A 15,479-nucleotide genomic window follows, 5' to 3' on the forward strand; every position below is an offset into this window, starting at 1 on the left:
CTTGAGGATACGGGGAAGGGGAAGGGTAAGATGGGACAAAGTGAGAGAGTGGCATGGATATATACACACTACCAAATGTAAAATAAATAGCTAGTGGGAAGCAGCCGCATAGCCCAGGGAGATCAGCTCGGTGCTTTGTGACCACCTAGAGGGGTGGGATAGGGAGCGTGGGAGGGAGGGAGATGCAAGAGGGAAGAGATGTGGGGACATATGTATATGTATAACTGATTCACTTTGTTATAAAGCAGAAACTAACACACCATTGTAAAGCAATTATAGTCCAATAAAGATGTTTAAAAAAAAAAGGTACAGATATAAAAAAAAAACCTCATTGTAGTTTTGATTTGCATTTCTCTGATAATTAGTGATGTTGAGCATCTTTTCATGTGCTTCTTGGCCATCTGTATGTCTTCCTTGGTGAAATGTCTATTTAGGTCTTGCACCCATTTTTCATTTGGATTGTTGGTTTTTTTGATATTGAGCTCCATGAGCTGTTTGTATATTTTGGAGATTAATCCTTTGTCTGTTGTTTCATTTGCAAATATTTTCTCCCATTCTGAGGGTTGTCTTTTGGTCTTGTTGATGGTTTCCTTTGCTGTGCAAAAGCTTTTAAGTCCCATTTGTTTATTTTTGTTTTTATTTCTGTTACTCTAGAAAGTGGGTCAAAAAAGATCTTGCTGTGTTTTATGTCAAAGAGTATTTTTCCTATATTTTCCTCTAAGAGTTTTATAGTGTCTGGTCTTATTAAGTCTTTAATCCATTTGGAGTTTACTTTTGTGTATGGTGTTAGGGAGGGTTCTAATTTCATTCTTTTATATGTAGCTGTCCAGTTTTCCCAGCACCACTTATTGAAGAGACTGTCTTTTTTCCCTTGTATATCATTGCCTCCTTTGTCATAGATTAGTTGACCATAGGTGTGTGGGTTTAATCTCTGGGCTTTCTATCCTGTTCCATTGATCTGTATTTCTGTTTTGTGCCAGTACCATACTGTCTTGATTACTGTAGCTTTGTGGTATAGTTTGAAGCCGGGGAGCCTGATTCCTCCAACTCCGTTTTTCTTTCTCAAGATTGCTTTGGCTATTCGGGGTCTTTTGTGTTTCCATACAAAATGTAAAATTTTTTGTTCTAATTCTGTGAAGAATGCCATTGGTAGTTTGATAGGGATTGCATTGAATCTGTAGATTACTTTGGGTAGTATAGTCATTTTCACAATATTGATTCTTCCAATCCAAGAACATGGTATATTCTCCGTCTGTTTATGTCATCTTTGATTTCTTTCATCAGTGTTTTATATTTTTCTGAGTACAAGTCTTTTGCCACTTTAGGCAGGTTTATTCCTAGGTATTTTATTCTTTTTGTTGCAGTGGTAAATGGGAGTGTTTCCTTATTTTCTCTTCCTGATTTTTCGTTGTTGGTGTATAGGAATGCCAGAGATTTCTGTGCATTAATTTTGTATCCTGCAACCTTACCAAATTCATTGATTAGTTGTAGTAGTTTTCTGGTGGCATCTTTAGGATTATCTATGTATAGTATCACATCATCGGCAAACAGTGACAGTTTTACTTCTTCTTTTCCAATTTGGATTCCCTTTGTTTCTTTTTCTTCTCTGATTGCTGTGGTTAGGACTTCCAAAGCTATGTTGAATAGAGTGGCGATAGTGGACATCCTTGTCTTGTTCCTGATCTTAGAGGAAATGCTTTCAGTTTTTCACCATTGAGTATGATGCTCGCTGTGGATTTGTCATATATGGCCTTTATTATGTTGAGGTAGGTTCCCCCATGCCCATTTTCTAGAGAATTTTTAACATAAATGGGTGTTGAATTTTGTTGAAAGTTTTTTCTGCATCTATTGAGATGATCATATGGTTTTTATTCCTTAATTTGTTAATGTGGTGTATCACATTGACTTATTTGCGTATATTGAAAAATCCTTGCATCCCTGGGTTAAATCCCACTTGATCATGGTGTATGATCCTTTTAATGTGTTGTTGGATTCTGCTTGCTAGTATTTTGTTCAGGATTTTTGCATGTATGTTCATCAGTGATATTGGTCTTTAATCTTCTTTTTTTGTGATATCTTTTTCTGGTTTTGGTATTTGGGTGATGGTGGCTTTGTAGAACGAATTTGGGAGTGTTTCTCCCTCTGCAATTTTTTAGAAGAGTTTGAGAAGGATCAGTATTAGCTCTTCTCTAAATGTTTGATAGAATTCGCCTGTGAAGCCATCTGGTCCTGGACTTTTGTTTGTTGTAAGATTTTTAATTATGGTTTCAATTTCATTACTTGTGATAGGTGTGTTTATATTTTCTAATTTTTCCTGGTCAGTCTTGGAAAATTGTACCTTTCCAAGAGTTTGTCCATTTCTTCATGGTTGTCCATTTTATTGGCATATAGTTGTTTGTAGTAGTGTCTTATAATCCTTTGTATTTCTGCAGTGTCAGTTGTGATTTCTCCTTTTTCGTTTCCAATTTTATTGATTTGCGTCCTCTCCCTTTTTTTCTTGATGAGTCTGGCTAAGGGTTTATCAATTTTATTTATCTTCTCAAAGAACCAGCTTTTAGTTTTATTGATCTTTGGTATTGTTTTCTTCATTTCTATTTCATTTATTTCTGCTCTGATATTTATGATTTCTTTCTACTGACTTTGGGTTTTCTTTGTTCTTCTTTCTCTAGTTGTTTTAAGTGTAGGGTTAGATTGTTTATTTGAGATTTTTCTTGTTTCCTGAGGTGAGATTGTATTTCTATAAACTTCCCTCTTAAAACTGCTTTTGCTGCGCCCCATAGGTTTTGTTTCATCGTGTTTTCATTTTGATTTAGTCAGGCTCAGTAAGACACAACAGGGAAATGAGGCTACTCAAAAAAGCTAATTCAGTGTTAGTCTCTTTTAATAAATGAAGAATGACTAGAATGTGGGAGAGAAAATTTTCACCCTCCATTGGTCATGCAACATCTGGAATTCTGGGGTCACACTATGAGAGGGATGTTGCTAAACCATTATAACTACCAAGGAGAGTGAGGAATTTTGAAACTACCTAATTTGAAGGGAACTGATTTGCTTAATGGGGAGGAGTTTAGACAGGCCTGAGTTCATATCCCATCTCTACAGCTTATTAATTTGAATTTGGCAAGTCAAGTAACTTTACTTATCCTCATCTTCCTATCTGTAAGATGGGGATAATATTATAATAGTGGTTACCTCTTAGGATTTCTGTGAGAGTTAAATGAGATCCATGCATATAAAGATCTTAAGCCAATGCCTAGAACATCATAAACTCACCATAAATGGTAACTTTTATTGACAGGAATGGTCAAAGGAACTGGATAGGTATTACTAAGTTTTGGAAGGGTAACAAAGAAGAGGAATATGACTTTTTTATATAGCTCCAGAGAATAGAATTTAAAAGGATACAACTCAAGAAATTTATTTCTAAGAATATGAGCTAGCTGACAATAAATTGAGCTACCTCAGAAAGTGATGAATGTCATCTCCCCTCACTCATCCTGGGGTACAACTTGAAATTTTTGAGAGTATTCATGCATTAAATAAAGTACTGAACTAGACATGCAGAATCTTTTCCAAATCCACTATTCTGATCATTCATTCTACAGATATTTATTGACCCTGACGGACACTATCTAAGTGCTATGGATAGAGCAGTGAGCAAAACAGACATGATCTTTGTCTTTATGGCATTTACTAGTTTATGCGTTTATCGTTCTGGTGGCCATCCTTTCCTTCAAATTCCTTTTAGTTCTCCTTTTGCCTCTGACCATGTCTCCTTTGCCTCCTTCAGTTGTTCTCCTTCATTCCTGTCATGCTTGGCATCCTTCAGTCTTCTTTCTTAAGCCTCTTTTCTTTCCCTTGTATACTTTCTGCTTTGGCCATCCCTTCTAGTGTATTTAGCCTTTACAAACTGCTAGATTTGTCTTCCTAAAAATGTTCTCATGCTTAAAAACTCTTAGTGACTCCCCATTGTCTACTAATAAAAAAGCTTGCTATTTGAGACCCTTAGCTAGATATTCCAATCCACTTCTCCAAACTTATCTCCATCTGGTTCCATAACTTCTGGAACAACTCCTTATTTTCAATTTTTGGACAACTCCAAAAATTGGAGTTGGACAACTCCTTATTTTCAATATTTGCCTTTGATTGTTCCCTTGTCTCCCTGTTTCTTAGGTCTTTATCTTTTCAGATCCATCTGCCCAGGAAAGCCACATCTCCAACTGAGATCCTCTTCTTCATTTCAAGCTTATTGCAAATGCTAACTTGTTCACATAACCTTCAAAGATACCTTCAGGTGGAAGTGAACTTGTCCCTCCTCTGAACCATCAGGGTCCCATACTTTTTATATGGCACTCTGATTTTATCTTCCTACCCTTTCAGTTTATAAATTCCTTGAAACTTGTTGCTGCTATGTTTTAATAAAACCTAGTAGGGTATCTTGCAGAATATAAACATTCAGTAAGTATTTGGTGACAGATGAACGGATTATATGATCATATAATTTTAATTAAAGAAGAAATTATATTTTATGGATGATAAATTCCTACATTCACAACTGTTTATTGAGCACCTACTCTGTACCAGGTACTATTCTGAGCATTGAGATAAGGCAATGAATAAAACGGTCTACAACATATAGTATGTTAAATGGTGGTAAGTACTATGAAGCAAGGTAAGTGAGGATAAAAGGGATGGATAGTGAAGGAAGTGCTACTTAATATAAGGGTAAGGGAAGTCTTCTCTGACAGTATGGCATTTGAACAGAGATAATACATGCGTAAGGGCCCACATGCATCAGGATTAACTTAAAAATTGTCATGTTATAATTGAACATTATTGACTATTATTTTTAGTCTCCTTTTGTATTACACATGAATAATTTGAATATTAAGGACTCATTGATAATGGCAATTGAGATTTATTTCTTACAGAAAATTCAGTAAGATAAAGAACTCTTGAATATCTCTTCTTCAAGTATAGTTGAAAAAATGTTCAAATTGTCATGTTTTAATAATATATCTTAATGTTATATTCAAGAGAGTCATACATTTTTCTAACTATAAATTTCAGAATTGAAGGAGCCAAAAGAAATTTAGACAGAACATTGGATAAAAGAACACCTTCATCACCAGAGCCAGATTATCCTCCAACTGTAGGTTTATATTTTCTCTTTAAAAAGTGTATCTTTATACTATTTTAACTCTGATTTTAAATCAGTCTCAATGCAACTAGTATTTTTAAAAGAATAATACATATATTTAAAACTATTTATATTTTTGATTTAAAAAATTTTTAAATTACTTTAAAAATTTTCTTCTTGATTTAATTATGTCTTGTTTGTTTGCTTTTGACAGATGACCAGTGAAATTAAAAAGAAAGGAGTGAGTTCAATTTTTTATATTTCTTGCTTTGAAAATGTTCAAACAAACTGTTACAGAGTAGCTCCTTCTAAGACCACCCGCTAAATTCCGTCCTAGAGAAGAAAGAAATTTAGAAACACATTATTTTCTCTGCCAGAGGAACAAGCATGCCATGATGACAACACAGGTTTTATTTATTTATTTATTTATTTTTGGCTGAGTTGGGTCTTCATTGCTGCACACGGGCTTTATCTAGTTGCAGAGAGCAGGGACTACTCTTCGTTGCAGTGTGTGGCTTCTTATTGCGGTGGCTTCTCTTGTTGCAAAGCATGAGCTCTAGGCACACAGGCTTCAGTAGTTGTGGCTCACGGGCTCTAGACCGCAGGCTCAGTAGTTGTGGCGCATGGGCTTAGTTGCTCCGCGGCATGTAGGATCGTCCTGGACCAGGGCTTGAACCCGTGTCCCCTGCATTGGCAGGTGGATTCTTAACCACTGCGCCACCAGGGAAGGCCCGACAATACAGGTTTTAAGAGTTACATTTTTGTTGCTATTCATTATTTGAGGATTAATTGTAAATATTTTTGTTTTTATTCCAAATAACTGAAAAAATATTCAAAGTGGTAGTTATAAAGGAAAATGCATCTCCCTTTTTATTGTCTTGATGTTGATATAATGATGACTGCTTATTTCGAATCTATTGTGTGCTACCCACATGCTAAATGATAGAGATTAAAAAAAAAAAAAGACACTGACTGCATGGGTGACAACATGGGACTGTGATGTGATTGTTGGAAAGTTGAAAACATGTAAAATTTCCTTAACAGCAAAGGCTATGGAAAGTTATGGAGCTGGTTACACAAAAGAAGAACTTATGCAGTATATTACCAGATGGGGGTACAGGCTTTCCAGAGCACTTGAAGTTCCCTCTCGGGATAGAGGGCTAAGGATACCTCCCTACTGACTGAGGATCTTTGGAAGAACCTCATTTTAGCTAATCCAAGTTTTTTGTCTTTTTAAAATACTCCTCCTCCTCCTCCTCCCTCTGCCTCCCAACTTTTCCGGAGACTTTGGCTGTGGATTTGCCTCTTTACTAGATGTAAGAACTGATATAAAACAACCCCAAAACATTTATAAATATTTAATGTGAGGCTGGGTGAATTGCAAGATATTTTTGTGTGTATGTGTTTAGCATCCTCATTCTTCCCTCATAGTTTTTGCCTTTAGTGTCTTAAAATCTAAAATAGGTAGCTGGGTATGAAACAGTAATTCGCTCTTAAACCCACTGCCCTGGCAATCTGGCTTCTAGGAACTCCACCACTTCATCATTAATGTCACCAGTGACCACTAGTTGCCAAACCCAAAGGATATTTTTTCAATATTTCTCTCACTAGACCTTCAGCTGACTTTTAAAAACTTTTTACTTTCAAACAATTGAACACATGTATCAGTAGAACAGAATAGATGACTCAGAAATAGACACACTCAACTACAGCCAACTGATTTTTGACAAAGGTGCAAAAATCAGTTCAATGGAAAAAGGATAATCTTTTCAACAAATGGGGTGGAGCAATAGGACAACCATAAAATAACAAAAGAAATAAACAACAAAACCCCCAAACCTCAGCCTAAACTTTGCATCTTGTACAAAAATTAACTAAAAATTGATCATGGATTTAAATGTAAAACAAAACTATTAAAAAACTTTTAGAAGAAAATCTAGGACTTGGTCAAGAATTCTTAGACATGACATCAAAAGCACAATCCATACTAAGGACCTAAATGTAAGATTGGAAACCATAAAACTCCTAGAAGATAACGTAGGCAGAATACTTTTTGACATAAATTGTAGCAATATTTTTTTTGGATCGGTCTCCTAAGGCAAAGAAAACAAAAGCAAAAATAAATGAATGGGACCTAATTAAACTTGAAAGCTTTTGCACAGCAAAACCATCAACAAAATGAAAAGACAATCTACTGAATGGGAGAAAATATTTGCAAATTATATGACTGAAAAAGGGTTAGTATCCAAGGTATATAAACAGCTCATACAACTAACTTAATGTCAAAAACCAAACAACCCAATTAAAAAATGGGCAGAAGACCTGAATAGACATTTTTCTGAAGAAGACATACAGATGGCTAACAAGCACATGAAAAGGTGCTCAACATTCATTTATCATTCATTCATCAGAGAATGCAAACAAAAACCACAATGAGATATCACCTCACACCTGTCAAAATGGCTACCATCAAAAAGACCACAGAGACAGCCACTCCCATGGGCAAACGCCCAGGGGCTGCTCCTGCCCCACGCTCCCTCCCTCTGCCTTTCACTTCCCAGCTCCCAATATCTTGGAAGCTTTGAAGCTCAGCAAAGAAGGGAAATCCATTGAGAACAGTCTGTAAAGTGTCAAGAAATATCCAGATATTATCTGCACTCTGCCTGTCCCCTGCCTGAACCCGGAATTCTTCCACCGAGTAATGGTCCTGGGTCCCAAATTGGCGTTGCTCATTTGGTTGATGAAGACATATTGACAGAGTTGTTGTTGCCATGTGGCTGACAGGATCATGGTGCTCCGGCTGGGTGTCAGGCCTGTGCCTCTGAGGTGGGAGAGCTGAATTCAGGACATTGGTCCACCAGAGACCTCCCAGCTCCATGTAATATCAAATGGTGAAAGCTCTCCCAGTGATCTCCATCTAAATGCTAAAACCCAGCTCCACTCAATGACCAACAAGCGACAGTGCTGGACACACTATGCCAAACAACTAGCAAGACAGGAATACAACCCCACCCATTAGCAGAGTGGCTGCCTAAGATCATAATAAGGTCACAGACACCCCAAAACACACCACTGGACTCGGCCCTGCCCACCAGAAAGACAAGATCCAGACTCATCCACCAGAACACAGGTACCAGTCCCCTCCACCAGGAAGCCTACACAACCCACTGAACCAACCTTACCCACTGGGGGCAGACACAAAAAACAACGGGAACTACAAACCTGCAGCCTGTGAAAAGGAGACCCCAAACACAATAAGTTAAGCAAAATGAGAAGAGAGAGAAACACACAGCACATGAAGGAGCAAGGTAAAAACCCACCAGACCAAACAAATGAAGAGGAAATAGGCAGTCTACCTGAAAAAGAGTTCAGAGTAATGATAGTAAAAATGATCCAAAATCTTGGAAATAGAATGGAGAAAATACAAGAAATGTTTAACAAGGACCTAGAAGAACTAAAGAGCAAACGAACAATGATGAACAACACAATAAATGAAATTAAAAATTCTCTAGAAGGAATCAATAGCAGAATAATTGAAGCAGAAGAACGGATAAGTGACCTGGAAGATAAAATAGTGGAAATAACTACTGCAGAGCAGAATAAAGAAAAAGAATGAAGAGAATTGAGGACAGTCTCAGAGACCTCTGGAACAACATTAAATGCACCAACATTCAAATCATAGGGGTCCCAGAAGAAGAAGAGACAAAGAAAGGGACTGAGAGAATATTTGATGAGATTCTAGTTGAAAACTTCCCTAATACGGGAAAGGAAACAGTCAATCAAGTCCAGGAAGCACAGAGAGTCCCATACAGGATAAATCCAAGGAGAAACACGCCAAGAAATATATTAATCAAACTATCAAAAATTAAATACAAAGAAAAAATATTAAAAGCAGCAAGGGAAAAACAACAAGTAACATACAAGGGAATCCCCATAAGGTTATCAGCTGATCTTTCAGCAGAAACTCTGCAAGCCAGAGGGAGTGGCAGGACATATTTAAAGTGATGAAAGGGAAAAACTTACAACCAAGATTACTCTACCCAGCAAGGATCTCATTTGGATTCGATGGAGAAACTAAAACCTTTACAGACAAGCAAAGGCTAAGAGAATTCAGCACCACCAAACCAGCCTTACAACAAATGCTAAAGGAACTTGTCTAGGCAGGAAACAAAAGAGAAGGAAAAGACCTACAATAACAAACCCAAAACAATTAAGAAAATGGGAATAGGAACATACATATCAGTAACTACCTTATGTAAATGGATTAAATGCTCCAACCAAAAGACATAGACTGGCTGAATGGATACAAAAACAAGACCCATATATATTCTGTTTACAAGAGACCCACTTCAGACCTAGGGACACATACAGACTGAAAGTGAGGGGATGGAAAAAGAAATTCCATGCAAATGGAAATCAAAAGAAAGCTGGAGTAGCAATTCTCATATCAGACTAAAGAGACTTTAAAATAAAGACTATTTCAAGGCACAAAGAAGGACACTACATAATGATCAAGGGATCAATCCAAGAAGAAGATATAGCAATTGTAAATATTTATGCACCCAACATAGGAGCACCTCAATACATAAGGCAAATGCTTACAGCCATAAAAGGGGAAATTGAAAGTAACACAATCATAGTAGGGGACTTTAACACCCCACTTTCACCAATGGACAGATCATCCAAAATGAAAATAAATAAGGAAACACAAGCTTTAAATGATACATTAAACAACATGGGCTTAATTGATATTTATAGGACATTCCATCCGAAAACAACAGAATACACTTTCTTCTCAAGTGCTCATGGAACAGTTTCCAGGATAGAGCATATCCTGGGTCACAAATCAAGCCTTGGTTAATTTAGGACAATTGAAATCATATCAAGTATATTCCAACCACAACGCTATGAGACTAGATATCAATTACAGGAAAAAATCTGTAAAAAATACAAACACATGGAGGCTAAACAATACACGACTAAATAAGCAAGAGATCACTGAAGAAATCAAAGAGGAAATAAAAAAATAGCTAGAGACAAATGACAATGAAAACACGATGACCAAAACCTATGGGATGCAGCAAAAGCAGTTCTAAGAGGGAAGTTTATAGCAATACAATTCTACCTCAAGAAACAAGAAACATCTTTAATAAACAACCCACCCTTGCACCTAAAGCAATTAGAGAAAGAAGAACAAAAATAACCCAAAGTTAGAAGAAGGAAAGAAATCATACACATCAGATCAGAAATAAATGAAAAAGAAATGAAGGAAACAATAACAAAGATCAATACAACTAAAAGCTAGTTCTTTGAGAAGATAAACAAAATTGATAAACCATTAGCCAGACTCATCAAGAAAAAAAGGGAGAAGACTCAGATCAATCGAATTAGAAATGAAAAAGGAGAAGTAACAACTGACACTGCAGAAATACAAAGGATCATGAGTGATTACTACAAGCAACTATGTGCCAATAAAAGGGAAAACCTGGAAGAAATGGACAAATTCTTAGAAAAGCACAACCTTCTGAGACGGAACCAGGAAGAAATAGAAAATATAAACAGACCAATCACAAGCACTGAAATTGAAACTGTGATAAAAAATCTTCCAACAAACAAAAGCCCAGGACCAAATGGCTTCACAGGCGAATTCTATGAAACATTTAGAGAAGAGCCAACACCTATCCTTCTCAAACTCTTCCAAAATATAGCAGAGGGAGGGACACTCCCAAACTCATTCTACGAGACCACCATCACCCTGTTACCAAAACCAGACAAAGATGTCACAAAGAAAGAAAACTACAGGCCAATATCACTGATGAACATAGATGCAAAAATCCTCAACCAAATACTAGCAAACAGAATCCCACAGCACATTCAAAGGATCATTCACCATGATCAAGTGGGGTTTATCCCAGGAATGCAAAGATTTTTCAGTATATGCAAATGAATCAATGTGATACACCATATTAACAAACTGAAGGAGAAAAACCGTATGATCATCTCAATAGATGCAGAAAAAGCTTTTGACAAAATTCAACACCGATTTATGATAAAAACCCTCCAGAGCGCAGGCATAGAGGGAACTTTCCTCAACATAATAAAGGCCATATACAACAAACCCACAGCCAACATCGTTCTTAATGGTGCAAAACTGAAACCATTTCCTCTGAGATCAGGAACAAGACAAGGTTGTCCACTCTAACCACTATTCTTCAACATAGTTTTGGAAGTTTTAGCCACAGCAATCTGAGACAAAAAAGAAATAAAAGGAATCCAAACTGACAAAGAAGAAGTAAAGCTGTCACTGTTTGCAGATGACATGATACTATACATAGAGAATCCTAAAGATGCTACCAGAAAACTACTAGAGCTAATGAAAAAATTTGGTAAAGTACCAGGATACAAAATTAATGCACAGAAATCTCTTGCATTCCTATACACTAATGATGAAAAATCGGAAACAGAAATTAAGGAAACACTCCCTTTTACCATTGCAACAAAAAGAATAAAATACCTAGGAATAAACATACCAAGGGAGACAAAAGACCTGTATGCAGAAAACTGTAAGACACTGATGAAAGAAATTAAAGATGATACCAACAGATGGAGAGATATACCATGTTCTTGGATTGGAAGAATCAACATGTGAAAATGACTATACTACCCAAAGCAATCTAGATTCAATGCAATCCCTATCAAACTACCAATGGCATTTTTCATAGAACTAGAACAAAAAATTTCACAATTTGTATGGAAACACAAAAGAGCCCAAATAGCCAAAGCAATCTTTTTTTTTCCCCCTTAAGTTAATTTTTATATTACTAATCATTGTACTGCTATAGCTAAATCAACTAAATATAGTTTTACGTTGTGTTGCTCAAAAGGTCTACAAACAACAAAGCTGATGCTTACCTAAAAAACGAACATTTTTAAAATAAAGGAAGAAAACAATTATGTTCCAAATGAATGGCACTGGGCAAAATACATATTACCAGTAACATATTTAGACAGAGAGTATCAGGTGCCGATTGGTTTCTCTTATATGCATAAGAGGCTTGAAGAAGATCTTGAAAATAATGTTCCTCCCTCTAAATTTTTAGCTTCTACATAGTGTCAAATGTTATAATTGATATGAAGGATAAATGCGTTTAGGCAAAAGTAAAAATCCACATACAAAATAAAACAGCAAAATCTGTAGAGACTTTCTGTAGAAGGCTCTCTTCTCTTGTGGTAACATCCTTTAGTACATATCCAGGATAGACTAAATTGAAACAATATATTTTGATACAGTAGTAATCCTTTCATATACTCTTACTAAATATTATAAAATTCCAAAAATACATAAATATTCCTTGTACCATGCATTATGCTCCATTTTGGGCCTGATGAGGTTGTGGTTACTATTTTAACAGTTAAACAGTGCACCTGAAAAGTTCTGCCATCTATACACAGTGAATGGAGACAGTGGTGAGGGCTCTAGAGAGATGGCAAGCTACCTTTAAAGTGAAAAATTTTTATGGAGTGTCTCCAAATTAGAGGAGAGGAGGATATAGGGTAGGGGAGGTAAGCAGGGTAAAACAATTTTAAAATGACACTGCTTAGGAGTATATATTTAAAGATAGCTACTATACCTTGTCTATCCTTTATCCTAATCTGGAATAACTGCATGTTTGTGCAAAATAAAGTTTCTACTTTATAGGAAGACGAACAGTGTGTTAGGAAAAGCATGTTATTTTCAGGGGAAGACAGGGGAAGATGTGAAGACATGTCTCTTGTAAGTGCTATTTTATTTGGTAAGTCTTTTGGCTACATCACTGTATGCTATTTCAACCTCCTTATCACTGGGGCAGGTAGCCAAAGCAAACTAGAGAAAGAAAAACAGAGCTGGAGGAATCAGGCTCCCTGACTTCAGATGATACTACAAAGCTACAGTAATCAAGACAGTATGGTACTGGCACAAAAACAGAAATATAGATCAATGGAACAAGATAGAAAGCCCAGAGATAAACCCAAACACATATGGTCACCTTATTTTTGATAAAGGAGGCAAGAATATACAATGGAGAAAAGACAGCCTCTTCAATGATTGGTGCTGGGAAAACTGGACAGCTACATGTAGAAGAATGAAATTAGAACACTCCCTAACACCATACACAAAAATAAACTCCAAATGGATTAAAGACCTAAATGTAAGGCAGACACTATCAAACTCTTAGAAGAAAACATAGGCAGAGCACTCTATGACATAAATCACAGCAAGATTCTTTTTGACCACCTCCTAGAGAAATGGAAATAAAAACAAAAATAAACAAATGGGACCTAATGAAACTTAAGAGCTTTTACATAGCAAAGGAAACCATAAAGAAGATGAAAAGACAGCTCTCAGAATGGGAGAAAATATTTGCAAATGAAGCAACTGACAAAGGATTAATCTCCAAAATTTACAAGTAGCTTATGCAGCTCAATTTCAAAAAAACAAACAACCCAATCCAAAAATGGGCAGAAGACCTAAATAGACATTTCTCCAAAGAAGACATACAGATTGCCAACAAACACATGAAAGGATGCTCAACATCACTAATCATTAGAGAAATGTAAATCAAAACTACAATGAGGTATCACCTCACACCAGTCAGAATGGCCATCGTCAAAAAATCTACAAACAATAAATGCTGGAGAGGGTGTGGAGAAAAGGGAACCCTCTTGCACTGTTGGTGGGAATGTAAATTGATACAGCCACTATGGAGAACAGTATAGAGGTTCCTTAAAAAACTAAAAATAGAACTACCATACGACCCAGCAATCCCACTACTGGGCATATACCCTGAGAAAACCATAATTCAAAAAGATTCTTGTACCATAATGTTCATTGCAGCTCTATTTACAATAGCCAGGACATGGAAGCAACCTAAGTGTCCATCGACAGATGAATGGATAAAGAAGATGTCACACATATATACAATGGAATATTACTCAGCCATAAAAAGAAACGAAATTGAGTTATTTGTAGTGAAGTGGATGGATGTAGAGTCTGTCATACAGAGTGAAGTAAGTCAGAAAGAGAAAAACAAATACCATATGCTAACACATATACATGGAATCAAAAAAAAAAAAAAGGTTCTGAAGAACCTAGGGGCAGGACAGGAATAAAAACACAGATGCAGAGAATGGACTTGAGGACACAGGGAGTGGGAAGGGTAAGCTGGGACAAAGTGAGAGAATGGCATGCACATATATACACTACCAAATATAAAATAGATAGCTAGTGGGAAGCAGCTGCATTGCACAGGGAGATCAGCTCAGTGCTCTGTGACTACCTAGAGGGGTGGGATAGGGAGGGTGGGAGGGAGACACAAGAGGGAGAGGATATGGGGAAATATGTATATGCATAGCTGATTCACTTTGTTATAAAGCAGAAACTGACACACCATTGTAAAGCAATTATACTCCAATAAAGATGTTAAAAAAAAAAAGACCACAAATAGCTAATGTTGGTGAGGATGTAGAGAGAAGGGAGCCCTTGTACACTGTTGGTGGGAACATAAAGTGGTGCAGCCACTATGGGAAACAGTGTGGAGGTCCCTCTAAAAACTAAAAATAGAACTGCATATGACCCAGCCATTCCATTTCTGGGTATATATCCAAAGTAAACAAAACCAGTAATCAAAAAGATAAATGCACCCTAATGTTCACAACAGCATTATTTACAAAAGCCAAGACGTGGATAAGGAAGATGTGAATTTATATACATATATATATATACATATGGAATGGAATAACTCAGCCATAAAAAAGAACGAAAATTTTCCATTTGCAACAACAAAGATAAACCTGGAGAGTGTTATGCATAGAGAAATAAGTCAGACAGAGAAAGATAAATACTGTATGTTATCATTTATATGTGGAATCTAAAAAATAAAACAAACGAAGGAATATAACAAAACAGAAACCGACTCACACATACAGAGAAAAAACTAGTGGTTACCAGTGGGGAGAGGAAAGGGAGGAGAGGCAAGATAGGAGTAGGGGATTAAGAGGTACAAACTACTATGTATAAAATAAATAAGCTATAATGATACATTGTATAGCACAGGGAATATAGCCTATATTTTATAACTTTAAATGGAGTATAATCTATAAAAATTTTGAATCACTATGTTGTACATCTGAAACTAATATATATTGTAAATCAACTATACCTGAATTTAAAAAAGCACAGACCAGGACTTCCCTGGCTGTTCAGTGGTTAAGACTCTGCACTTCCATTGCAGTGGGCATGAGTTCGATCCATGGTGGGGGAACTAAGATCCTGCGTGCTGCGCAGCACGGCCAAAAAATA

At 36.5% G+C, this 15,479-nt stretch overlaps 1 protein-coding gene across 1 annotated transcript in view; it reads left to right on the forward strand.

Moving 5' to 3' along the window:
- DNAH12 (dynein axonemal heavy chain 12) overlaps positions 1–15,479 on the forward strand; it is a 238,068-nt gene that overhangs the window by 22,783 nt on the left and 199,806 nt on the right. The window contains exons 3-4 of the mRNA XM_082344611.1: positions 5,071–5,152; positions 5,355–5,381. Coding sequence (XP_082200737.1) covers positions 5,071–5,152; positions 5,355–5,381 — 109 coding nt within the window. The remainder of the gene's footprint in view (positions 1–5,070; positions 5,153–5,354; positions 5,382–15,479) is intronic.

The sequence above is a fragment of the Balaenoptera borealis genome (genome assembly GCF_965194805.1).
Source record: "Balaenoptera borealis genome assembly, chromosome: 12".
Lineage (NCBI taxonomy): Eukaryota > Metazoa > Chordata > Mammalia > Artiodactyla > Balaenopteridae > Balaenoptera > Balaenoptera borealis.